At 44.9% G+C, this 27,730-nt stretch overlaps 1 protein-coding gene across 3 annotated transcripts; it reads right to left on the bottom strand.

The window, feature by feature from the left end:
• Positions 1-1,852: 1,852 nt before the first annotated feature.
• E2F3 (E2F transcription factor 3) lies at positions 1,853-27,730 on the bottom strand. Of its 3 annotated transcripts, none has more exons than XM_081206421.1 (7): positions 26,990-27,730; positions 14,178-14,289; positions 12,412-12,631; positions 9,824-9,982; positions 7,795-7,909; positions 6,024-6,159; positions 1,853-4,224 (listed from the first exon to the last, which is right to left on the bottom strand). In XM_081206421.1, exons 1-7 carry the CDS (start codon positions 27,713-27,715, stop codon positions 3,959-3,961), a joined length of 1,734 nt encoding a protein of 577 aa, XP_081062547.1. In that variant the 5' UTR covers positions 27,716-27,730; the 3' UTR covers positions 1,853-3,958. The 3 variants fall into 3 exon arrangements, with proteins under 3 accessions (XP_081062547.1, XP_081062548.1, XP_081062549.1); XM_081206422.1 differs by lacking the exon at positions 26,990-27,730 and adding an exon at positions 26,055-26,283; XM_081206423.1 differs by lacking the exon at positions 26,990-27,730 and adding an exon at positions 14,702-14,838.

Below are 27,730 nucleotides of genomic sequence, written 5' to 3'. Positions count from 1 at the left end.
AACGTAATTGTGCTTAAAGGTAAAGGGACCCCTGACCATTAGGTCTAGTCATGGCCGACTCTGGAGTTGTGGCACTCATCTCGCTTTACTGGCCGAGGGAGCCGGCATACAGCTTCCAGGTCATGTGGCCAGCATGACTAAGCCGCTTCTGGCGAACCAGAGCAGGTCATGGAAACGCCGTTTACCTTCCCGCTGGAGTGGTACCTATTTATCTACTTGCACTTTGACATGCTTTCGAACTGCTAGGTGGGCAGGAGCTGGGACCGAGCAACAAGAACTCACCCCATCGCAGGGATTCAAACCGCCAACCTTCTGATGGGCAAGTCCTAGGCCCATCAGGTTTAGTTTAACCCACAGCACCACCCACTAAAACATTATTGTTTAGAGAAGCCTAACCAGATGCTTAGAAAGTTGGGGTACTTTTAATGTTTTAGTATTTTAACTTTTGTATGGTTGTGATTTTTTCCTTTTTTAAAAAAAAGATATTTATTGAAATTTTCAAAATATTACAAAATTTAAAAAGAAAAATACAAAATAAAAATAGTTAAAAAACAATTCGCTCTTTCAATGACTTATCTTTCATTTGCTTATTTCCCGGACCTCCTCATGCCTCCCTTTTCTGTATTCCTGTTCAGATAGTTAGTTCAGCAAATCCCTCCCCTCTTTGTTTATCCTAGTCTTCAATCTTAAAATATTGTAACATTGGATTTTTACCTATTAATCATCCATTTTCTCGTATTCCCTTATAACATTACAGCTATAGACCACTTAGTTTCTATCCAACATCATTCTAACATTCATTGTGAATTTTTCCTTTTTTTGTAACTGCCTTGAAGGTTGTTTTTTTTACAATCACCACAGAGTGCATAGATTTTATGAAATAAAGGCAGAGAAAGGGACCTATTTCATTGCTTCTATTTTGAGAAATCTGTTACAGGACAGACAGGCCGTTTTGGACCCTTGCCTTTCACAGCTTATTAAAGCTAGGCAGGGCTTGATGAATGCATCTCTGCACACAGAGGTGGCAACAGCCATTTGTGGGGGGAAAGCTACCCTGGATTTTATGGTATTTAACAACTACCATCCTGTTGCAAATAATCTTTTGGTCAAAGTATTTGAGAGGCTCATGGCAAACCTGCAGGCATTCCTGGAGGAATCTTGATTATCTAGCCCCATTTCAATCAGTCTTCAGACCCAACTTTGGGACTCATTCTGCCTTGTTCCTCAGATTTGGTATTGAACTGAAGTCTACAGGTGGTGCAAAACACAGCAGCTGTTGCTTGTGGGAGACAAACTACCACTAGCACATACCTTTCTTTTAAGTTTTGCACTGGCTGCTCTTCTTCTTGGATGCTGTACTAGCATAAGACCCTAAACTACCTGGAAAAGCCCCTGATCCCTAGTTTGCAGGACTCCAAAAATCGTAGGAGCCACAGTAGCTCAAGAGCAGGGTTTTTAGGGTGGGTGGCTGCCTGTTCTGTGAAAGAGAATGACTGAAGACACTTTTGCTTGAATACTTTCCTGGCTGGATAAATGGGAAATGAGTATGTATTTTGCGTTGCTGAGTTTTGTTTAAATGTATTGCTTTTTGTGTTTTTAACTGTATGTTGCTGTTTTTATTGTACAACACCTTGAGATGATTACTGTTATTCATACCATTAAACAACCATGAGCAGCCCCAGTTTATACCCAGTCAGTTTCTTTTTCGTGTTAGGAAAGCAGGGCAGTCCAACCACTGTGCAGCTATGGTACATTTTGCTCACGGCTCCTGAAGATACCTTCCCTGGTATACAATGCTTTGCCAAAGCCATTGCTGTAGCTGGGGAGGAAATGTAACCATAATGCTGAAGAATTTATATACCGATATAAAGCTTTATTGATTACCATTAAAAAAATCTGTCAGGTACATACATTTGAAGAGTCAATATCACAGCTAGAACAGGTTATCTTTATAAATGCAAAGCTGTTTGGTTGTTTTGTTTTTACATTATTTTACAGATTTGTAGAACTAGCATACTATTCAAAGGTATATTAAGGTTAGTATTTTGCTCACACATTGGGGAAGTATGTAAATTGTACAAAACAGCATACAACATTAGAGTCCCCCTTTTTTCATTCTACCCACAGAGATCCCCTTCATACCACCAAAGTGTTCATGCTCACAGCGCTTTTACTTTTTCTCCACAAGACAAACTTTAAATACTCTATTTTATTTACAGACCCACAGTAAGATTTTTCAAGAAATTACAAACCAGCTATAAAATATTCTGGCAGGTTTTACAAATTCATTCCTATTGTACAAAACTGTTAGATGACTAAAGTTTAAGAACATACAACTTAAATAATCAATGGAATAACTATGCACATGTTTGTACACAAACACACTTAACACTGTTTAACAGTTCTTAATGTGTTGCCTTTTTCACACAATTATATTCCAAGGCTCACTCATACAGCTTTCATACTGTTACTCAGCCATTTAAATTGTGAGTGTTTATAGCAGCATATCAGTGGTACCAGAAAATCCGCACATATATATTTAAAACAAACATTCTACTAATTTATTAATCATCAGATAGAAAAAATACAAACTGCTAATTCATCTAAAGTGGCAACATTTTACACAACTGTGTGTAAGATGTATGAATGGTATTAGTTTCAGAACACATACCCTAAACCAGCAAAGTGTTATAAATTAAAATTCACTACAGAGAGTACTGACAGGTATGTTATTTACACTTTGGGTGAAATGTCAGCTTTGTATCAACTCCCAAAATTGGAAGCAGAGGCAACTAATCCACTAAAATAAACACAGTGTTCTGAATAAGTGAAGCTTGGCATAAATAGTATCCCTTACAGGAAGAAGCCCACAGTGCAACTCTAGTAGGCACTTAACACAAAGCCCCACTTCGTACCACAAAATGTTTACGTACCAGTTCTATTGCACACTGCGGACCATGAAACTTAACATGTGTGTTTTTATTTTATATTTAACAAGTGACTTCCTCACGTATAGAATTTTTAAATTTCTAGTTCCTATGGCAAAGTGGTCACCCTGATCCAGCTAAAGGTTACAGGCACGTGGAAGCAGATTTCCACACAAGTATTCAAAAAAGTGGGTGGACAACTTCACAAAAATGTGTACAATTCCCAGCCTTGTCCAACACATGGGGATGTGCGCGTGTAGCTCTTTGGGGGTAGTGAAATCCCATCGACTGACTGTCCAGGAGGGAGACCAAGGAGCTGGATTGAATTTACCCTGTCCACTCTCCTCCTCTCTCTGTTAAACAGCTGGTCTACAGAACTTCAGTTTTCAAAAGGTTAGTTAGGGGTGTGATCCTGGCTGTCCCAGGTATGCTGTGTTGGACTTGGGCCACCATTAGTTTGTTTTATTTAGAACTGCAATACATTTTTATATAAAAACTCCTCCAAGATAGAGACATGGAGAAGATTTCAAACATTCCACAAAAGCTTTGGAAGACGTCCATCTCACATCTTTGTGTATTTTGCACTTTTTTTGCAATTACTATGACGGAACATACAAACCAAAGACTCAAGACACACACTCTACGGAAGGCACAGTTTGAAATATAAAGGAATAATTGCTATGTGTGACTAAAACTGTTCTTCAGCCCTTCACAAAGCTTGTAGACACAAGAAAGTATAATCATTCCTCCATTTCAGATTTCATCCTTCTATACTTTGCTAAAACCAGTAGCTACCAGAACGTGGGATTGAGGTAACTCTGATGAGAAAGTCTGCAGTTCTGTGTTTGCACTATTCTAGAATTATTTTCCCCCAAATATCAAGCATTCCAAATTATGATATTGAAATGGGACAAGGATTAAGAGGTAAGAGAACAGAGAACATGGAATGACAGCAGGTACTCTGGTTTCATTTTAAAAATATGTGGGGGGGTGCAGAGAGAAAGAGGGGGGAAAAGAGACACAAGGGATAATCAGCTGCATAAAAATTCATCTACCAATGCTGGCAATTTTTCAAAATCATAAGAATCAAAGAGGTCACTGATACCCTCCTCTTCGCCAAGACTGATCAAATAGTCCTCATGAAGTAGAGGCGGCAGCAAGCTTACAAATGGCCCTTCAAAACCTGATGCAATTTGGTCCTCTGTCTGCTGCAGAAGGTTGGTTGGAGAGGCCAATGGGGAGATGGTTGCTGTAGTTACTGAACAGTCAAGACTTCCCGAGTTATCAGAAATCAAATCTGTTTCAAGAAATAGCATTATTTTTTTAAAACGTGTAAGAGGGTTGCACACACGATTTTACAATATTAATGCATGTCAATGTTTCCCCACCTCCCCTTCCCACTCAGCCCTTCCCTTCAAAGTCTATTGTTGCTGTCTCTACACAGCTTATCTTGGTAGACAAAACAATTTAGAAAGTGGGTAGGTTGCTCTGAGCAATAAGAATGCATCAGAATGATTGGGATACAAGTCTTTCCCTCCCTTTGGCTGTGTTCAGTGCGGAACAGGGGTGACCTTTAACACATGAGCAGGGGTGCACAAAATTGTGATCTCTGGGGTGTGGGAATAATTCCTGGCGGTTGCTTCTATCAGGTGCAGAGTTCATCTCAAAATGCCACTGGAGAAGTCAGCACAGCTATTTGGTCTTTTGGCCATGCTAGTGTAACAAATGGGTTTTTAAGGCTGTATTTGTTCAAAGTAGTCCTACTGAAATGAATGAAACCAAGTCAGCCGTGTCCTTAAATTTCCATGGGTCTACTCTGAGTAGAACTACCATTGGATACAATACCAAGTCTCATGTGACCTTTTATAAAAAGAAAGAAGTTTCATTTCTCAATGCTGAATGTTACACACACAGCCTTATATCTTAGTGGCCAAGAGGTGGACCCAAAACAACCAAATAACAATTATTCTGGAGATAAATGAAAATAAAGTTATCAGAGGATGGTTGTACGTAAAGCAGCCAGGCTAAAACTGAAAGCAAGGACAAGGCAAACGTCAACAGACACAGCTAAAGTTAACACTATCTTTTTCAACCAGCAGCTATTTGGAGTAATTGCTGCAAAAAGAATGCCTTCCCAAATAGGGATGACATTTTATTGGCAAGATACACCCAGGTGATGGTGGGGAGGTCTTTAGCCCTTAACTCTCCCCCTCTTGCAACATATGGACATCATCTCCCCACACACTGGTTCTCCATCCTGCTAAGAAGACAGGAGGGTTGTAGCAGGAGAAGCATTCTTCTGATTTTAAATTGTGTTGGCTGCTTTTAATACTGCATGTTTACATTCTTGTAACCTGTCCTGGGAAGAGCGGCATTGCTGTCAACTTTTCCCTTTTCTTGCGAGGAATCCTATTTGGAATAAGGGAATTTCCCTTAAAAAAAGGAAAACGTTGACAGCTATGAAGAGCTGGTAAGAGCAGACCCAGTAGATAGTTGCCTGGCTCTCGATGAAGCAACGGCTGCAACTTGTGGCAAATGCAAGTAGTGACAATACCTTCCTTCCTGTCCCACCAGCCAAAAGCCACCTTCTGAGCTATGGAAGACTCATCTACCCTCTTTCCCTTTTTTGCTCTGCCTCACATGCTCTGAGCATCACAAAAGTTTTGGAACTTGACAGAGCATGTCTCTTACAATAGACAAAAATAGTCAGCCACCACTTTTAAGTGACAAGAGATAATTCATAAATGACATTACCTATCATGCATAAATAGACAGCTCATAGTGATAGCCTTAACCTGTACATGCATGAGTGTACATGCACAGCAGAATTAGTTTATGGTCCGGGATTTTCCACATCCACCAACCCAGATGGCAAGCTCAGGGCATGGAAGTACTTACAATCAAGGCGATATTCTGAATAAAGTATGACAACGTAGAAGGGGAAGGTACATCCCCCCCCCCCCGCCGTAGCATTCATTCTTCCTTTAGTCTAAAGAAATCTAGCATTCAGCACATCATTTATTAACTGAACAGACTGAATTACGCTTTCCCTTTAATTATACTTGGTCAATACAATTTTAAAAGGTAAAATGTTACCTTTGGAAACATTCCTTGATATATTTCCATTATGATCCTGATCTTGCGTTTTCATTGGACTGTGGTAATCTGTTTCTTCTGGACACAAGTAAACTTCAATAGGCCCCTGGGTACTAGATAAGTGTATCAGCTTATTCTGCAAAGACAAAATATCCCCATTTTCAATATGTCTTCTGCCAACAAAATGCTACAAGCAGCTACTGGAGATTTATGGTTCATTTTTATAAGGTCCAGGGTGCTAATCAAAGTCAGTTTTGTGTGGAAGAGTAACATGTTTCTGCAAGGGTCTGTGCACATTTAATCATGCAGGTGAGACTGCTATTCATTTACAAATGATATAAAAATCATGCGTAAGGAATAAGTAGATGGCACATTCTCTTCCTAAACATCAACCTTTGTCTCAGGACAACATATTTAAGTACTTCATATGCAACCTCACTATCCATTTCACTCTTAATATACTAACAGTGCAAGTCTGTGTATCCCTACGCAGAAGTAAATCCTACTAACCTCACCAGGATTTACTTCTAGTAAAGTATGTATAAGATGGTAGCTTAGCCTAAGGAAAAGCCCTGCATAGGTTGAAAACTTACAAACCAATAGAGAATTGGTCCATCCAAATATACTGCTAATGCTAAACAAGCCAGCAGCAGAGCATATGCCCGCAGAGTGCGCCCTTCAGGGTTAGGAGAGGGGCGGGGAAGCTGCTGCCCACTCTCCTCCTGTTATGGTCTGACGTGGCAGAGATGCCTCGCAGCTCAGGAGGGTGGGCAGCAGCATTGCCACCGATTCTCCAGCTCTCCGTCGCCGGGTCAGAAGTGACTTGGTAGTAGAGCTGCTGCAGTGGCCGAGGATGGTGGGCAGCAGTGCTGCTGCCCACTCACCTGCTCTCCTTCCCCAGGTCAGGCCTGACCTGGGCTCCGCAGAGCTGCGCCAGGCACAAGCGCCGCAGTCTAAGTGCAGCTCCTTCTGGCATGGAGTCAGGTTCTAAGGAAGGAGCCTGCTGTGGGGGCGCCTGTTTGCACCCCCTCTCAAAATTGGTCCTGGGAACACGGCACCCACAGCACCCCTCTGCTTGCTGCCCATTCCAAATTGCCTAGCTGAAGCCTTCTTAGAGGGGTATTGCAGCGGTTCTTGCAATGGTTGATTTTGAAGTGTTACGGTACTCTCCCCCCCCCCCCTTTTGCTGTAAGCGACTTTGATTCTTTTTGTGGAAAAGCAGCATACCAGTAAAATGGTGAATGAAAAATAAATGAATGTTAATGGCAGGTGGGTGTGGCCTGCCCAAAATGGCCTGGTGGACCAAACTGGGAGGCTTGGCGGGCCAGGGGTTCCTCATTGCTGTCTTAGAAGGTGGAAAAGCCAATAATTTTTTTTAAAAAAATCAAATTAGATTGAGAAAGAAGTGCAGGGTGGAAAGTCAGTGTAAGAAACAGCAAGACACAAGGCACAAACACTACCATGAGTGAAATAATCAGAGGGGGTGGTAGCAGACCAACTTATCAGGGAACAGAATGAGCAAAAAAAGATGAATGAGACAGCATTAACCAAGATCAAGTAGTCAGAAGGAAAGAGAGGCATAGAAGAATGATCTCCCAGGTTCCAGAAACCAAAAAATTAGAAGACTGCCCATTAGCATTTTTATTGCCATATAGAAAAATGATCCCATTCAGTAAAGCTTATGCATAAATATGGTATAAGACCACTGCCAATGTTACACATTGTGTAAGATTGACTTACAGAAGAAAAACCATAAGCATTTTATTCTTACCTCTATTGGGTCAGGCACTTCAAGTTTTGTTTCTGGAGGAGCTTTCACAAGTATGACAGTTTGGTCTTTAAGGCTACTTATTTCCTGAATGTCTTCGTATCTAACATAAGCTAATGTAAACTTTGTTAAAGAATTGTTCAGCAGCAGCCTTCAGTCACATGTATCAGCACACTGAAGTAAATATTCTTACACTGTTCCCCCATCAAGGCTACCATTAGCTGCTCTCCCCCCACTTCTAATACTAAATTTAAAAAATAAATAAGAATGAAACTGAAACAGCCCTGAAGTTAGACAAAGCGAGGAAACGATCTGTTGAGATTTCTTGACTATACTTCACATTTTTTTATTATGAAATAATTTGTAGGGTTTTTAGAAATTACACCAACAAATCAGTCTTGTATTAACTAGAATCCAAACAGTGTTGAAGTTAGCTGCTACTGCAGAACATTAGTCCCAGTTTGAAAAATATTATTATTATAATTTACCGTATTTTTCGCCCCATAAGACGCACTTTTTCCCCTCCAAAAATGAAGGGGAAATGTGCCTGCGTCTTATGGGGCGAATGCAGGCTTTCGCTGAAGCCTGGAGAGCGAGGGGGGTCGGTGCGCACCGACCCCTCTCGCTCTCCAGGCTTCAGGAAGCTCTGCACAACCCTAGGGAGACCGGCTCCGAGGGTTGCGCAGAGCTGCCTGCAGTCCCGGGACCAGCGCAGCTCTGCGCGGCCACCGGGAGCCGGGGGAGAAGCTCCGCCCCGCTCCCGGTGGCCGTGCAGAGCTGCCTGCGGTCCTGGGACCAGCGCAGCTCTGCGCAGCCATCCGGAGCGGGGCGCTAAGCTCCGCCCCGCTCCCGTGGCCGTGCAGAGCTGCCTGCGGTCCTGGGACCAGCGCAGCTCTGCCCGGCCACCGGGAGCCGGGGGAGAAGCTCCGCCCCGCTCCCGGTGGCCGTGCAGAGCTGCCTGCGGTCCTGGGACCAGCGCAGCTCTGCGCAGCCATCCGGAGCGGGGCGCTAAGCTCCGCCCCGCTCCCGGTGGCCGTGCAGAGCTGCCTGCGGTCCTGGGACCAGCGCAGCTCTGCCCGGCCACCGGGAGCCGGGGGAGAAGCTCCGCCCCACTCCCGGTGGCCGTGCAGAGCTGCCTGCGGTCCTGAGACCAGCGCAGCTCTGCGCAGCCATCCGGAGCGGGGCGCTAAGCTCCGCCCCGCTCCCGGTGGCCGTGCAGAGCTGCCTGCGGTCCTGGGACCAGCGCAGCTCTGCGCAGCCATCTGGAGCGGGGCGCTAAGCTCCGCCCCGCTCCAGGTGGCCGTGCAGAGCTGCCTGCGGTCCTGGGACCAGCGCAGCTCTGCGCCACCATCCCGAGCGGGGCGCTAAGTCCCGCCCCGCTCTGGATGGCGGCACAGAGCTGCCTGCCGTCCGGGACTGCAGGCAGGTCTACGCCGCCATCCCGAGCGGGGCGCTAAGTCCCGCCCCGCTCGGGATGGCGGCACAGAGCTGCCTGCCCTCCCGGGACTGCAGGCAGGTCTACGCCGCCATCCCGAGCGGGGCGCTAAGTCCCGCCCCGCTCGTGATGGCGGCACAGAGCTGCCTGCCCTCCCGGGACTGGTGCACTTCTCCCCATCGCCAGCCCCACAAGCTCGGGGGACAGCGGGGAGGCAGAGCGTGCCTTCCCACTGTTCCCCGACCTGGTTCTTCCAGCCCCGCACCTGGGGGGGGGGGGGAAATAAATTTTTTTTTCTTTATTTCCCCCCCAAAAAACTAGGTGCGTCTTATGGGCTGGAGAGTCTTATGGGGCGCAAAATACGGTATTTATTTATTGCCCACCCTTCACCCAAATGTCCCATGGCAGGTTACACAATGAAAACAGTTTAAAATTGCTTACTTACATGCGATTTAAAATTATCAGAATAGCTATAAGTAAGCATCATGCCTGCTGCAGTATATCATTAATACCACCAATACAATCCACTAGCCCTAGCCGTTAGAGAAATGTTAAGATTTCCCAAATGAGTTCAGCCTATCTGATATAAAAGGATATCTCCGATTCTCAGAATCTTCTCTTAGTAGCTTTAGGTCAAGAGAGCAGTTTTTTATCAACTCGTCCAACTTTTGCTCTTCCTGGTTGAGTTCTGCCACCTCCTTGGACAAGCCTTGACAGTGTGCCAACATGCCCCCAAAGTCCGATAGACTGCAGCCCCTACAAGACAAGTGAACAGACACTTCACAGGCATTCCTAAAGTTCCCCGGTCCAGACGAGACAAGAGTTTCTCTTAAAACTTGATGTGACTACTCAGTTCAGAAGAAGCTGAGTGCTGAGAATTTGGCAAGCCACATCGTCTGAAAAACTAGCACATCAAAGCAAGCTGGCGAGAGGCGAGGCTTAACAAGAACTCTTTTTAAAAACATTGTTTCACTTTATTCCATACATATACAGAGGGATTTCCAGATTCCACCCATGATTATCTCATTCCTCCATCTGGAAGGATGGTGTGCCTTACCTGATGTGCAAAGATAACAAAACACCATTTACTAATGGCATTTTGGGCATAACTTTCTTTTAGTGGCAGTGACTCTTGCTGCATGTTTGAAAACGCTCTCTGGTTCCATTTGTTTTTGTTGTTTACTTTTAAGATTCAGTGTTTTCACATAGTTATTAATAACGAAGAGCTGCCGCACCTGCTTGCTCTGCTAACTAATCCCACCTATCCCAACCCCACACGTGGCCAAGCCCTCCTTCCTTTACACCCAGCCCAGCCCCCCAAGCTGCACACTTCCTTCCCATCACACTTTATAGCTGACCCCAACTCCCAAACCCCTTTAAAGGAGGGTAGGAGGTGCTTCAGAGAGCTGCTTGCCAACATGCTCTCCGAAGCACCTCCCACTTTCCTATAAACAGTGCAGCCATGTGAACTATAGCATGATCACATTCTTGCAATTTCATTATATAGTAAGAAATGTGGGGGTGGGGGTGGGAGAGAGCCTCTTCTGGACCTTTGGGTAGTGGATAGTTGGGTGCTTCTCCACTTGGACCCAAGTCCAAGCAGGACCCCATTATAAGAGTTTCAGACTAAGAAAAAAATTGATTCTCATTTCTTAGTCCAACCATTATATTCCGTTTTAGAAGAATTAAGTCAAAGCACATAAGAAATGCACATGTGCTGCAAAGTATCTTTTTGCCAAGAGATCGATACCATCAAGTATCAAAATTCTCAAGTTGAATGTACGCCACCTCCATATCTGGATCAAATTTAAAGTTCATCTCATTTAATGGGAAGTACATGGCTATGAACTGGAAACTTCTGGTTCAAATTTCAACTCAGTCATGAACTCATTATGTAGCTGTCGGGTGAGCCACTCTTCCAAGCTCACCCCAAAATATCCACCACCGTATTAAAACCAAATTTCTACTGAGGCTATGCTCAAGCTTCAGAACAAGCAAACTGTTACTGGACGGCGTGGGGGAGAAGGCAACATCTTGCATTCCTACATCCCACGATGTTCCCTTGCCTTCATATGCTTCCTATGCAAGAGGAACTGATTGAGTTTCTCTCTCAACAGTACTGCCGGTATAACGTGTATACTTGAGCTGGGGATGTCTAAAATCACGCCTGCACCATGCATAGACATCTCATGGCTTTCCCCCAAAGAATCCTGGGAACTGTAGTTTGTTAAGGGTGCTAAAATGGCTCTCTGGAGGCAAACTGTATTTCCCATGATTCTTTGGGGGAAGCCATGACTGTGTGGTATAAATGTGCTTTTCATATGTATGGTGTGGATGTGACCCTAATTGTCCCTGACCACAGCTCAAAATGCTTCATGTGCATTATTTAAGCATAAGCTTAAACATCCAAAATTTGATCCCTTTCTGGACTGTAGCTCTGAATTACAAGTCAAAATATATATATTTGTTTTTTCCCTAGGCAAGTAAGTCCCCAGCCGAGGAAAGATAGTGGATAAGGAGAGTAGAGGGCTCACTTCCCATAATATGCCAGTTTCTACATACAGAGAAGTTGCTTTTATTTTATTTTTTAAAGAAATGTGAAAATATGCCAGCAACCGCACTCCAAAATACAATATCAAGGAAAGGGCTGTGCTACACAATATTTGTAGATGTTTGAGTAAGCCATGAGAAGATAGCGGAATCACTTTGGGCACATCGGAATTCAGTTGTCTGTCTCCACTGGTAGCCAGAAGACTCCAAGCAGCTCATAAGCAAGACATGTTTTAGGTTTGTCCACAGCACCTGAGAAGCAGAGGGATGCTGCCTCTGAAAAAATATTCATCTGATTAAGTATTATGGGCAGTGGTTTGCAAGCCACCATTTCTCAATGGATTCCATGTGATATGTGGCCTTGACTATAGCCAATCCAAACACACAATGTCAGACCACGTCATAAGATACCTCCATGAATGGCAGGATTAAATTTCCCTGGGTGGTATTCAACCATGTTTTACTCAGAGTAGATTTAACTTAGCGGTGTTCATTGATTTCAGTAGGCCTACTCTGAGTAAAGCTTAGTGGAGTAACTCGTTACCCTTCAGCATACAAAATACTTTCGTGACAATGAAATGTGAAAGTGCAAGGCCGTCCTGTAGGCAACAAGAATATAGCACTAGGATACTTACATCCACTGAATGTTGTTCTTGGATTTTTTTTTAATGAGGTGAATGCCTTCCAGGACATTGGTGATGTCATAAATCCTCCTTTTTTGTACCTTAAGGACTTCTGCTGCTTTGTTCAAATCTACGACACCGTCTGGGGACTGGCTCAGAAGCTGAACAAACTTCTTGGTGAGAAGACCCAGCGATGTATCGTATCGCGTCTTTTCTGAAGGGGATTTGGGAGCTTGAAGAAAAAATAAATTCATGATGATTGTGAAGTTGGTGTTAAAACTCTTTTTTAAAACTTCTGAGTAATTGGGAGTAATCGTGTGCATTGTACAGGGACCACTCAGAGCCAGTTCAACATTATACATCCACAGAGTAGCTAGGCTCAAATACCTTTTTCCATTGCTTTTCTCAAGACATGTTAACTTTCAAGCCATATCTATTGTACAGTGGTGCCTCGCAAGACGAAAAGAATTCGTTCTGTGATTCTCTTTGTCTAGCGGTTTTTTCGTCTTGCGAAGCAAGCCCATTGACGGATTAGCGGATTAGCGCTATTAGCGGCTTATCTGCTGATCGGATCAGCTGATAAGCAGCTTAGCGGCTTAGGAAAGGGGGGGGGGAGGAAAAAAAAACCAGCAGGAACTCGCAAGACATTGTCGTCTTGCAAAGCAAGCCCATAGGAAATTTGTTTTGCGAAGCACCTCCAAAACGGAAAACTCTTTCGTCTAGCGAGTTTTCCGTCTTGCGAGGCATTCGTTTTGCGGGGCACCACTGTATAAAGAAAAGACAGTGCGAATAAACTGGAGGCATAGCTTTGCATGTAAGAGAAAGGTAGAAAGTGCTTCGTGATTCTGTGCATCACCAGCTTGTAAATAACAAGCTAACAGAAGCTTTAAAAACAGTTGCCTTGGTTAAACCACCCTCCAGTTATGACCGATACCTCTCTGTTGTGACATTCAATGTAACTCTTAACATGTTATGCATTTATTTTGAATGTGTGTATCCTGCATTGTAGTCCCAAGAGCAGCTTTTAAAAAAATCTGCATTCACATTCAAAATAATTTGCACATATAAATCAGAAGCAACATGGCGGGCACGTTTATTCAGAAGGCTCAGTCTATGATGGAGACAAAAGTTCCCTTACTTGTACTAGGCAGTTTCCAAGCAACAGTCCTACTGAAGACCTCAAAAGCAAGGGAGTGAGGCAAATGGCTAGAACTCACTCAATGCATGATGAACGTCAAGCCTTTCTTTGTTGGCAATAACCTTGATTTTCCACAATTCTAGAACATGAGGGGACAAGAAGCCCCCACTTCAGAAGATTTCCTTCCAAGTCATGGAGGGCAATTGCAAAGTCAACCCACATGTATGTGCATAAAACTAGCTCACTTTCATCTGCTATCCCCTACCCTCACATGTTCACTTTCCACAAGCTAGAGAACACATGAAGAAGACTAATATCTAATCTCAATAGCAGTACCTGTGGCCCTCCAGATACTTTGAGATAGAATCACAGACTTGTACAGTTGGATTGGACTACAACTCCCATCAACCCTGGCCACCGGCCATGCTCACTGGGGCTGATAGGGAGTATAAGCATATGTGGGGAGCCACAGCTTCCTCACCCCTGATCCTGCATACATGGTAGAACAAAACTGTAATGTGAGACAGGGGCTGATAATTTTAGTCAGACCGAAAACAACCATGAAATGCTACCTGAGAACACACTGAATGCATTGGCTTTGAAGCTCTTTGAAACACATTTAACCAAAAATGTTCCTTACTTTTGGGACTATCTGGACTTCTAGTTGCAGCTCTCCCTTTCCCCTTCGGTGTTCTTAGTCCTTCAGCCAGAAACTGCTGTCCGCTTCCTCCCAGTTCCAGTCTTCGCTTTGCCTGTCAAAAGAGCAGAGTTCTCGTAAAGAGCAAAATCAACCTTATAAGATGAAGTTGTGCTTTACAGGACCTAGAAATTATTATAGTCAGGAGGTGAGCCAGGAAATCCATGTATCTTTCTCAACTTCTTAGGTGCCTGTATATATTGTAGAATGCTTTTATTTTGTTGCAGACACCCACCCCCAAAGGCTCCCTCTTAATGGTGTTCTGTAACACAGAAACTCACAAGTGCTTCAAGTTGAAAGCCTGCATATTCCTGCATAGAATCATAGAACTATAAAGGGACCCTGAGAATCATCTAGTCCAAACCCTGCAATTCAAGAATATGCAGACGTCTCATGCAACTGGCACATCTTGAGGCTAGGATCTGAGGCCCCCAAAACAAAGACTGCGATCACAAAGTTTTCCCCACCTCCTCATTATGCAGCTGAAGCAAATAGTTCACTATCTCCTCCTTTCCTAGTGCCATAGCAAGACAGCTTTCACCCTTCCTATGTCCTTCAACTGTCTGCCCTGGATCACAAACAAGATTCAGCAGCTAAGCGAATAACCCACCATTGTTGCATTCTAACTGGGTTACTTATCGTCTGCCTCAATGATGCTCTGCTACACAACCTAAAGTTGCTTCTGCTAAACTCTTCTTCCAAATATATAACTTCCTAGTATACCACACCAGGCTTCCCCTACATGCAGATAGCTTGAAGTTCTAATGTGGCAGCTACAGATAAAGTTCTGTGGGCATCGTGACAACTGTAGAGGCTGACTTTAGCAGTATTTCCAAATCATCCAAGTACAGTTGTTTTGCCAAGTAAAATTATCCCGTTATAGAAGAGTATCTATGTTCACCATGTCTCCATATTCACTAATGTTAAAACAAGCCAAGTTTTATATGGTAGCCTCAACTCTATCCATTCAATTCTGTGGTATGCATTTTATTTATTTCCTGCGTTTTATTATAATCGTGATATTTTAATTTGTCAGAAAACCAAAAAAATGGCCAACATACACAATGAACACAGGTTAACTGAATGCTGTTAGCTAGAAACAAATGTTGTAAGACATTCTAGGTTTTTCATTTGACCTAGAATATTAGACAGACTAACATTTTCATGGACCTCTGTAGCAAAGTTCACTACCACAGTGGCGACATTTGTCAAACACAACACACATGCAGACAATATGAGGTTTGGCACCGTAAACTTTGTCAAATTGCCTAATGAGACTCATTGCTAATTCAATCCTTTTTTTATGGTGGTAACCATAGATGGGGTGAGAACAGCTTTGAAATACCACCAAAACATTTCAGTCATCTTATGCTTAAGTCTTTGGGGACTAAGAGTTTTCCCACAAATCCGAGCTCCAAACTTGCCACCATGTTTTGAGTCACTAAAAATGAAACTTTTTGAGAAATATGGGCAAAAAAGGAGCAACAACTCAGAGAAGAATACATGCTTTGCAAGAAAATGGAATCAAGTTCAGTTCCTTAAACATCTGGTTGAAATACAGTGGTACTTCAGGTTACATACGCTTCAGGTTACAGACTCCGCTAACCCAGAAATATTACCTCAGGTTAAGAACTTTGCTTCAGGGTAAGAACAGAAATCGTGCAGTGGCGGCGCAGCAGCAGTGGGAGGCCCCATTAGCTAAAGTGGTGCTTCAGGTTAAGAAGAGTTTCAGGTTCAGAACAGACCTGCAGAATGAATTAAGTTCTTAACCCGAGGTACCACTGTAATGTTGACCTGTAGACCTAAGCTGGTGTCCAAGATCTTGAAAATCTATTCCTAGTGTTGGGTAAGATTTGTCTGTCTTTATATCTTAACATACTTCTGCGGTCACCATATTAATCTGATGCCATCCCTTTAGTCGTCTGTCTTTGTGGGCTATATTAACACTTCTACTGCAAAGCCCTAACACTTGACTTAACTGAAGGCATCCATTGTAACAGCATTCTAACAGAAAACATGCTCAAGCAGGAAATTTCCAAAGAACCACCATGAAAGTTAAGCTTACTTATAAAGTATGTACTATGAAATATAGTTCATGTTAGGTTAGTTCAGAGATAGGTCCCCCACTAGAGCCAGCATGGTGTAGTGGTTAAGAGTGGCAAATCGTAATCTGGTGAACCGGGTTCGCGTCTCCGCTCCTCCACATGCAGCTGCTGGGTGACCTTGGGCTAGTCATACTTCTCTGAAGTCTCTCAGCCCCACTCACCTCACAGAATGTTTGTTGTGGGGGAGGAAGAGAAAGGAGAATGTTAGCTGCTTTGAGACTCCTTCGGGTAGTGATAAAGCAGGATATCAAATCCAAACTCTTCTTCTTCTTCCCACTAGTTAATTTGACACTCAACACATCTTTCCATCACGCACCCACTTATATATTGGCATGAGCACCGCCATTAAAATGAGAGCATTTAGAAAAGGGTTTTGAAATCTGCAACTCCCCAGATGTGTGTGGACTACAGCTCCCCCATCATCCCTAACCGCTGGCCATGCCAGTTGGGACCAATGGGAGTTGTAGTCCAATTAACATCTGGTGAGCCACAGTTCCCACCCCAGCTTTAAATATCTCGAAGCAAGGGCTGTGAGAATGACTGGCCCACTACTGCAGAATTTAAGGAAATCCACACCCCATTCTAAAGATACACCCTTCATATTTATTGGCACAGTCCATTTTGGTTTCAGGTATGTATACAACAGTACAGCACACTCTTAGGGGTTGTTTCCACAACTGTGTAATTTTGTCTCCTTTGAAGTGCACCAATCTTCAGCCGCTTACAGAAGAAGCCATAAAACTTTTGAGCTGGCTGTTAGATTTGGATTTATATGATGGGGTAGGCATTGGAAGATTGAAAGGGTTTCAGCTTTGTTATGTGGGCTTCTTTTTCTGATAGTTATTGGACACAGAATTTAAAAGTAAACCATGGATGAGCTGCAACCTGCCTGTGTGTGTGGGGGGGGAGAGATTTAATAATAACTCAAACAGCACCTTCAGCTGCAAATTGAAAATGCAAATATGCAAGTCTTGTACACAGCAGTCACAATCTCAGCAGCCACTTATTTCCTGAAAGATCTTGGTCTGCAACAATTCAGATGTTGAAAACTACAAGAATTACTTGAGGTGAGCATGTACCTAGAGACATCCATGCCTTCTACAATGGCCAACACCCTCCACCTGTTAACAAACTACAGAATTCAGGCCAATATATATTTCACACAAATTAAATATATGATATGGGACACGGGTGACGCTGTGGTCTAAGCCACAGAGCCTAGGGCTTGCCAATCAGAAGGTTGGCAGTTCAAATCCCCGTGACGGGGTGAGCTCCCGTTGCTTGGTCCCTGCTCTGCCAACCTAGCATGCCAAAGTGCAAGTAGATAAATAGGAACCGCTCCAGCGGGAAGGTAAACGGCGTTTCCGTGCGCTGCTCTGGATCGCCAGAAGCAGCTTAGTCATGCTGGCCACCTCACCCGGAAGCTGTACGCCGGCTCCCTTGGCCAATAAAGCGAGATGAGCGCCACAACCCCAGAGTTGGTCACGACTGGACCTAATGGGCAGGGGCCCCTTTACCTTTAAATATATGATGTACTTTAAAAGGTGCTGTGTTTTCATCAGTTAATAATAACCACAGTTGGGATGATACATGTTGTGGTTGAAGAGCAACATAATCAAAAGGACCCAAATGTCTCCTTGGTTGAAAAGAAGTCCCCAAGGCCAGCTGAGGCTTGTTCTAGTCACACTAAACTATAGTTTGGCAGATATCTGAAGGTGGCCAGTGAGCTCTTTGGATCCTGGTCTTACAGTTAACCTGTAAACATATAAATAAGGGTATTAAGCCTGTTGACTTTTCTACTTCAGTCATTACAAGCTAACCTGGAGTTTGCAAAAGACAGCTGGATGCTGACATCTTCCATAAGGTGGCAACCCAAAAAACAACAACCTGAAATGGCTTCTGAAATAACCTGAAATGGCTTCTGAAATATCACAGAAACCATTTTAAGTACAGAATGGTTACCAGTGACTTCCAATAACATGTAACCTAATCTTTGCAGCTGCACTAGCATGACTCATATGGAAACCCTCATTCTAAATTGCAAGTTTCACAGTTTTATATCATAATCTTATGCCCATCTACTGAGAAATAAATTTGCATAGGATTGCAGGGTTAAGCACTTTCTGTAAATCAAGTTATTTGAAAAACACACAGAACTCCATCTATGTTTTTCAGCCACCAACATAATTCATGAATAAAACGTAGTTAACAGTGTTCCTTGAAGCTTTAGTTCCCCTTATCATAAATTGCATACCAGCAAAGGGGAGGGTAAAATTATGGGGAGAAAAATAGCAAGGCGATGGGAGTTGGTTTTATTTAAGTGTGAGCTGTTGGTTTCCGTTGATTTCTCAGCAGCTTTTGGCACCATTGACCATGGTGCCCTTCTGGAGCAGGAAACCATGGTTAATGACTTTTTGACAAGCCTGGGTATGAAGCCAACTTCACAGCATTGCTCCATATCCTGCATTGTTCTGAAGCTTTTAACCATAGTTTCTTGGTCTGAACTAAATGGGAAACCAGAGTTAATGGGAGATTTTGCTTCTGTGTGCTGTCAAGATTAAAAAAGGGAATTATACATAGACACGCCTTTACAACTACCAGTAATTCAGCATGCATGTATTTTGTATTTGGGAGTCCACTTAAGAGTGCAAAACCTAACATGAGAAGCAGACATAGGCTAAATACGTTCATAATGGAGTACCCCTTTTGCAAATGACAAGTTATTTCCATATAAAGCAATCAAAGCAGAATATTCCTTTCCAGAAACACAAATATTCCTAAACTCCTGATTTCATCACTTTCCCCCAAACATTCAAGATCATAGCTTGAATGATTGGCTTACATGAGAACTGCTCCAATACTAATAAGCCTAAATGCTAAAAATTATGGTCTCATGCTTTCAATAAACCTTTTAAAAGAATGTTAAGAGGAGCCCTGCTAGGACAGGTCAGTGGACCTGATCCAGCCCATCATCCTTTTCTCACAGTGGTCAGCCAAATAGGACCTGAGCACAATAGCACTTTGGCCACTTGTGATTCCCAGCAGCTGCCTCCGACAGCTGAGGTAGAACATAGCAATCCAGGTGTGGAGTTTCTGAATGTGGAGAATATTTCAGAAACAAGAACTTTACTGCCACCCTCCCCTCAGCAATAATCTCCAAAGTACTATCTTGATCATGGCTTTACAGTTGAAGAGCATGTGGGTTGTTGTTTTTTAAATGCCGAAGTCCTTTGCAAAAGCAGCCTTCATTTTAAAGATGTAAGATTGTGCTTTGAGACACTCCTAAATATTTCAAAGAGCAGATCATATAAACAGCATTTTAAACAGAAAAAGAGAGATCACCTTTGCCGATCAGGTCGTAAATGGTGATTTTTAAAGTCAGGCTTCCTCAACCTCGGCCCTCCAGATGTTTTGAGACTACAATTCCCATCATCCCTCACCACTGGTCCTGCTAGCTAGGGATCATGGGAGTTGTAGGTCAAAAACATTTGGAGGACTGAGGTTGAGGAAGCCTGTTTTAAGTGATTCACCAAAAGCTTCATTTTTGCTGTTGCAGACAGCTATATTCTAAAAGAATGAAAAACTCTCTCTCTCTCTGTGCGTGTTTTAAACTCTCCTGAAATGCAGGCGGTAGAACAGCTCTATGACATGCAAACCCCTACCCAAGAGAAAAAATCATCTTTTTTTTTTTTGCAAGATTGTATTAAATGTTTAAATGTTCAGGTAGGAAGATATTGAAAAAAGATCAATTTGTATGCTGCTTCTATCCCTCTCACAATCCAAAATTACTAATGGATTCACTGCCACTCCTTGGTGAGTTGCTTATCTTTTAAACATACTCTCATTAGCTGCTGCTTTTCACCATCATTTCACTTGTAATATCCAGTTTCCTAGAAATCCAGACCCATTTTAGGGGTAGAGGGAGATATGCATTTCCATTTGGAAACAAACCCAGTGTGTCACTTCAGACATGCACTAAGCCACACTCCCTGTAGCTAACGTCAATGGGCCACAGGACTCAGGAGTATGTATCTGTTAAAAGCAATTAGCTGCCTTAAAAAAGATTGGAGTACTTACCATCCTGCAGATGAAGGGTAGTCAATGCAGTGCCTTCCAGATGTTGTCAAACTCCAAATCAATTATCCCCTGTCCTCATAGGCAATGGTTAGAGTTGATGGGAGTTATAGTTCAGCAACATCTGGATGGCAACATGTCAGCTAGCCCTGCTGTAGATGGTATCTGAATCATAGAATCACTTTATCAGGACCAAAAAGAGAGCCCTAATTTAAAGTAAAGCATTCAAAGCACTAAATATCTCAGCGTCCAATTCCCCAAATCAGTTCAAACCTACTTCACTTTAAGACGCTACTTAAGAAATATGCGGGTGGCGCTGTGGGTCAGAGCCTAGGACTTGCCAATCAGAAGGTCGGCGGTTCGAATCCCCGCGACGGGGTGAGCTCCCATTGCTTGGTCCCTGCTCCTGCCAACCTAGCAGTTCGAAAGCACATCAAAGTGCAAGTAGATAAATAGGTACCGCTCCGGCGGGAAGGTAAACAGCGTTTCCGTGTGCTGCTCTGGTTCGCCAGAAGCAGCTTAGTCATGCTGGCCACATGACCTAGAAGCTGTACGCCGGCTCCCTCGGCCAGTAAAGCGAGATGAGCGCCGCAACCCCAGAGTCGGCCACGACTGGACCTAATGGTCAGGGGTCCCTTTACCTTTTAAGAAATACGAATGGTCCAGTCTAAAGGAAAATTTAATTCAAATAAAGTACCACTGATTTTACTTTTTGTTAACATGAGCAGGATAAGACAGCAAGCTGCACAGGCAGTGTACCCCAATACACAAGATCATCCCCAGGTGAACAGTGCAATCCTATGCCTGTCGACTCAGACAGGGCTTACACCCAGACAAGTGTGTACAGGACTTCAATCTAACAAGTCCCATCAATTTAAACAAGGCACAACTAGCTTTCTCTGAACTGGGCCAGTATTTTATAACCGCTTCTCTCAACTTAACCCTTGTTTGATTTCTTGTCCATTTTAGAGCAAATGCACCTTCCATCACTATAATAATAATAAATTTTATTTATATCCCGCCCTCCCCAGCCAAAGCCGGGCTCAGAGTGGCTAACAACAGTAAAACTATAAAACATTCTAAAATCATTCCATTATAAAATTAATTCCAATCAAATTAATGACAACCATTGGGTTAGAAGTTCTGTGCGGATTGCCAAAGGAGAGAGTCAGGCTGTGCCCTGACCAAAGGCCTGGTGGAACAGCTCTGTCTTGCAGGCCCTGCAGGAATATGTCATGTCCCGCAGGGCCCTAGTCTCTTGTGACAGAGCGTTCCACCAGATCGGAGCTACAACCGAAAAAGCCCTGGCTCTGGTTGAGGCCAGCCTAACCTCTTTGTGGCCTGGGACCTTCAAGATGTTTTTGTTTGAAGACATACCAGGAGAGGCGGTCCCATAGGTACGAGGGTCGTAAGCCGTATAGGGCTTTGAAGGTTAAAACTAGCACCTTAAACCTGACCGTATACTCCACCGGGAGCCAGTGCAGCTGGTATAGCACCAAGTGAATGTGATCTCACAGCAAGGACGCCGTGAGGAGTCTCGCCGCGGCATTCTGCACCCACTGGAGTTTCTGGGTCAGTCTCAGGCGCAGCCCCACATAGAGCGAGTTACAATAATCCAGTCTAGAGGTGACTGTCGCGTGGATCACAGTGGCTAGGTCAGGGCGAGAGAGGTAAGGAGCCAACTGCTTAGCTTGGCGGAGATGAAAAAGTGCTGCCTTTGTTATAGCTACAATCTGCGCCTCCATGAAAAGGGAGGTGTCGAAGATTACACCCAAACGCTTAACGGATGGCGCTGGCACTAATTGCGCCCCCGCAAGAGATGGGAGTTGCCCCCACAATCCCATATCGTCCCGACCCAGCCAAAGGACCTCTGTCTTCGAAGGATTTAACTTCAGCTGGCTCCCACGTAACCATCCAGCCACAGCTTCCAAACATCTGATCAGTGTGTGTCTGGGGCCGAGTTAGGATGGCCATCCGTCAACAGATAGTTGGGTGTCATCAGCATACTGATGGCAGCCCAACCCAAAACTCCAGACAAGCTGGGTGAGGGGGCGCATAAAGATGTTGAAAAGCATCGGGGAGAGTATCGCTATCAGAATTTTATTTCTATTACTTTGAATGGATTATGTCTTATCCCCATCTTACCTTGCTTGGGTTGTTTTTCTAAAATAGGCTACTTCACAATCCTAATACACCTACTAACATATGAGTGCTCATACAGTTAAGAAGCCATAACATACCTTGCCGTTCTTAGGAATCCACAACTCAAATTCTGCCAGAGCATCAAACCACTATTGGAAACAATAATCTTGGGCATCACAGACCTAAGAGAGACCTACTTGCTCACAGAAAACTTTTATGTGGGAGGTTATGGTTAGGTTGAACTGCCCTAAAGAATAAAAGGCCACAATCTTGCCTCACTTACCTGGAAGTAGCCCAAATGAAGTAAATAGTACTTTTAAGAAGAATTTGTTAGGATTGCACTGTTAATCATTAACTTTCACAGCTCTCAGATCTTAATCACTTAGGCACAGATCTTATATCTAACTTTTCCATTTATATAGAAATTATCCGAGATGATCAGAAATCCTACTTAAAAGATTCTGTAAGAGGCCATGATAGAACCAAATGTCCCTTTTCTCTAGGTTCTTATGAGTTATGTATTAGTTTAATTCAAGCCATAGCCACTTCCATGATGGGCTACAAGCATTTTCACTGTGCAACAAGGCAAGGAAGGCTTTGCAGAATTTGGGATTTAATTCCTTCTGCCCCCACCCCCATGATATGCCACAAACTAGTAACATTGTGTGAAACTGTCTAGCAAAGCTGATTTTTAACATCCTAAGCAGTAATTGCAGATAGCCTCAAATATTCATTTTTCCACTACACAGCAAGCTTCAAGTTATAAAGGAATACAAACTGCTGGCACAGCTCTAAATGTATATCTTGATTTAAGAGACTACAAACTATGCCTGTATTTAGTTTATTCAGAGTTTAAAATCTGAAATTGTCACAGGATCATAGTAGTTCCTTGTCCTGATCCAACTCTAATCAGATTCTAAAAGAAAGAAAGAAAGAAAGAAAGAAAGAAAGAAAGAAAGAAAGAAAGAAAGAAAGGAAGGAAGGAAGGAAGGAAGGAAGATAGGCATGACTACCTGCACCCAAAACACGGGTACAAATAAGCATCCCAGTGAAAGCAATGCAGTTAGATAGTATCCTCTTTCAATGTGTATTCCAATGCATGTCCTATTTGTACAAGTACTGTACTTCACTATCCAGGAAGTGATATGAATACAACCATCTACTTGCCCATAGTTTGTTTCAGGCATATAAGTTCAGATTCTTACTTTCCAAAATCTGTGTATTTGTAGAGCACGAAATCAACTAGAAACTGTCACTAGAAACACTATGGTGTCCTCTTTTTTTTGCTTGTATACACTGTGGACTTTAATGCCCACCACAATATAGAAAAGGCAGAAAAAATAATTCTATAATATTATAGTTCATATTAGTTGATAAATCATTAACCTTCACTACATTAGCTATATGAGACCCCAGAACTTCTGCCAAGCAGATGCCCCAACAGATGACATAGAAAAGGGTCGTTGAAGGTAAAGTTTTTGTTAAATTACTTCTCTAAAATGTCACCTAAATTAGTGTGATGTACTGGAGTGCCCAGTCACCACGGGCAAGGGCCTAGATCACAGAATCTGCTCTCAGCAACAGATAACCCATTTGTGAGAAGAATTAGTGGTAGAACAAGGATTTGTACATGTGTTAAATCATTCTAATATCTATACTTGTAGACACTACCACTGGAATAAGAACAGACTGTTCTTCACATTGAAAACCACACAACCATCATGTTACAAATAGGCTTTCTTCACAACACAAGTAATCATCTGCTACTTGACAGACAGAGTTTCTATGGGACCAATACTATGAAAGACAATTGGGCGATCAGTTTTCCAGATTCAATACCATTTGGTAGTACATGAAATATATCTGCACTATGGCAGATGCCTGGCTTGATGTCATCAAGATTTAAAGCCTTATCTCACCATCCCAAATCCCTTAGAGAGCATGCTTCATATGACAAAAGCTTATATTAACACTCTCCAATTTACAGAAAGTGTCCATTAGGCCATTTTAACGTGATTCATACATGCATTTTAATTCTTACTGCATGTTTAACCCTGAATTGCCATAGTGGTGAGATGGCATTTGTTTGATTATTTTAATAATCTGATTTGAAGGCTGATAAGGGGAAGAAACATTGAACCATTCACTTTATTTAAAAGGAGCTGAAATTTCAGTTGTCTTTCTCTTTCTCTTCCCCTACCCTCCAATCCTGTCAGTTGGCTATAGGCCTTTTCTCAACTGAGCGAACAGCCAAGACAAAAAACAAAACAGTGATGATCAAGGCAACAGTCATGTCGTGGGTATAAGCCTCAGCCTAAAAAAGAAAGGTTCAAATGTTAGATCATACAAAATAAGTGGTGTGGTATCCTACATCATCAAAACAATGTCGTGGTGATTGGGGCAAGAAGGGTCATTCCCACAAGCATGCATACATACTGTCAGGCACTCTTTTCAAACCTATCAGTGTAAGTCTACTTAGCTACCTGACAATACCCATAGAAAGGCTCAAAACTCAACAAACTGTAACAGAAAAGGCCTTCTGGTCCAGGAAGGCCCAAAATAGGGCTGCCCCAAAGTTGAAGACCACACCTAGCAGATTCCCCATTTTATGGCTGTGTCCTATTTTGCAGGCCTACATTTCCTTACACAGCAAGAAGAAAAATGGGGTTCTATTCCTGTCTCTTATCTCCCCACTGCCACTTGTATATCCAAACTTCATTTTGCTTCTGAACTACCAACTCCTGTGGAAAGTTTATAGGTTATAACAAACAGGTACAAAAAGGCCTCCAGGAACAGCTTCAGAGAAGTCGAGAGGGTGCAGTAACTTAATTATTCTGTAGCCTACAAACCACATTCCCCCAGTTTATAAGCCTAACACAACAGGGTTTTTCCAACTTAAAAGGGGGGAAAAACATTCCATTCCTCACAGAGATCACCCTTCCACCACCTTATCAGTAAAGAAATTATAATCGAATTATACTTAACAGGAAGGAGGGGGGGGGGAGAAGAAGAGTTGGAAACAGGACAAGTGGAAGTTTCAGTTTGAAACCCCGCACTGACCCAAGCTCACCCCACACATCCTGACCCCACACCCAAGCCCTGAAGTCATTTCAAACATGAAGCGGCACACAGGCAACGGTGGCCTGAAGCAGTTACTTGAACCGTCCCAACTTTCAGGGAGTCATCTCCAGTGACAGGCAGAGGCCCAACTCAGCTCAGCCACAGGAAGGAAAACACCGCATCCAGGGGCGGGGAGGGTGACCCCACGGTCATTCCAGTCGAGGGGCAAGTGAGGGGGGAAGTGAGGGGGTACTGTTTAAATATAACCTAGCAACCCAACTTTAATGCCCCCCCAGGAAAAGGACAGTGCTTGAATTTTGAGAAACTCTGCCGGGAGACTGAAACATAGTTCCTTCAGCGGGCGGCCAGTTCTGAAAGTGCCCGGCACCCCCCCACCGCACCCCCAAAGAGCCCACACGCCCCCCCTCCCCCAGCCTACCTGCTGCAGGGGCATTTCCAAGCCTAGCGGTGCCCCCCGGCAGCTCCCAGAGTTGAGAAGCAGGAAGGGCCGCGTGTGCGAGAGAGGGAGGAAGGCAGAGACCCGGGCACACGCGCGCTGTTGTGTGTCCGGGTGTGCGCTGCGCTGCGCGGTTGCCCAGGCCAGAGGAAGAAGGAGCGTGTGTGTGTGTGCGCGCGCGTTTGTGTGTCCCCCTCCCCCCGCTCGGCTCCGCGCCCCCCTCCTTCCCTCTCCCTCCTTCGCCCGGCTCCCAGTCACAGACGCGGCCTCGGCGCACGTGTGCGAAACGTCACCGCCGCCGAGTCCGGGGGTGAAGCGAAAAGGAGACCAGCGGGACAGAGAGCCTCCCCCTTCCCCCACGGCCATGCTGCCGAGGCAGACCCTGAACCCCCCGCCGCCCCCAGGGAAGGCGGTGGGCAGCCGGATGGCGCGTCCCCTCCCCACGGCCGCCCCCTCCAGTGCAGCCGCACACAAGAGCCGAGGTCCCGTGCCCCGCGCACCCCGATCCGATGTTACGGGTGTCCCAGTCCGGCAAGCACGCTGCTTGCAGCACCGGCCTCTGCTACGCTCTCTTTGTTCCAGCCACCAGAAATTGAGGGGGGAGACGGGCGCAACAGACGCCTCCCCCCCGCGACCCTCTTCCTCAAGGGAACGGCACCCGCGGCCCCCCTGCGTGTTTTTTTGCACCGGGTGGGGAAGACTCTGATCGCTTCCCTCCCCCCACAATCCCGGCCCACAAGAACCCAACCTGCGCCAAGAGGGGCCAGGAAATAATAATAATCATAATACAGTAATAAAGTTTCTAGCAAAACAGAACGATCCAAGGCAGGCGGGCTTCCTCTCCCACCCCCCGGTGTGGGAGGAGGGCTGAGCCCCGCCAGACATGCACAAGATTGGGGAGGGAGGGAGGCATTTACCGAGGGTCGGCCTGCACTTTCCAGGGCGGGCTGCAGCAACACGGTCCGTCCGGCGGGCCCGTGCGGGGTGCAGCACAAGGCGCTGCCGCTGCCCACGAGACTGGGCCGGGCGCCCGCCGCCCCGCCGCCCGCCGCCCCGGGAAAGCAGGAGGAGACCCAAGGCGCCCCCAGCGCGGATGCCCCGGAACTGCTGCGGATCTGGAGGAAAGCAGCGGCGGGAGCGAAGCGAGCAGGGAAGCTGACGGCGACGGCGGAGGCCGCCGCCGCGGAGTCCATGGGAGCCGAGGGCGGGCGAGCACCGAGGGCGTGCGGCTGCAGTGCTCTCCTCCGCATCCTTCCCCTTGTGGGTCTGCCTGCGCCCGGAGCGGAGTCTCCTCCCACCCTTGGCGCTGCTCCGTCGCCGCCGCCGCCGCCCCCCGCCCGGCCTGCCGGGCTCTTTCGCCGCTCGATGCCCGCGCCGGACTCGAAATGGTCCGGGCCGGGGGTAGCGGGGGGTCTGCGGCTGCCGGAGGCGGCGTCGCGAGAGCGAGCGAGCCCGCGCGGCGGGCAGATGCCACGGATGGAGCCCGGCCGCTGCCGCGCGCTGGGGCTGCCTGGAAAATGGCTCCAGGAAGCAGCGGCAGCGGCTGCCGCTGACAATGAATGAAGGGAAGGGAGAAGGGTTACGCGCCAAGAGCCTCCCGCGAAACTCAGATTTCCCGCCCGCTTTTCAAATCGGATTTGCATAGCCAGGCCCACTCG

The sequence above is a fragment of the Podarcis bocagei genome, assembly GCF_964188305.1.
Source record: "Podarcis bocagei genome assembly, chromosome: 8".
Lineage (NCBI taxonomy): Eukaryota > Metazoa > Chordata > Lepidosauria > Squamata > Lacertidae > Podarcis > Podarcis bocagei.
The sequence above is the reverse complement of the archived record's forward strand: the minus strand, read 5'-3'. Positions and strand labels throughout refer to the sequence as shown.

Coding starts and splice junctions, on each gene's coding strand:
- E2F3 (XM_081206421.1), bottom strand. CDS start 27,715: ATGCAAATCCGATTTGAAAAGCGGGCGGGAAATCTGAGTTTCGCGGGA. Junction 9,983..12,411: donor AAGAACAACATTCAGTGGAT/GTAAGTATCCTA, acceptor CTTGTCTTGTAG/GGGCTGCAGTCTATCGGACT. Junction 7,910..9,823: donor GAAGATTCTGAGAATCGGAG/ATATCCTTTTAT, acceptor AACAAAGTTTAC/ATTAGCTTATGTTAGATACG.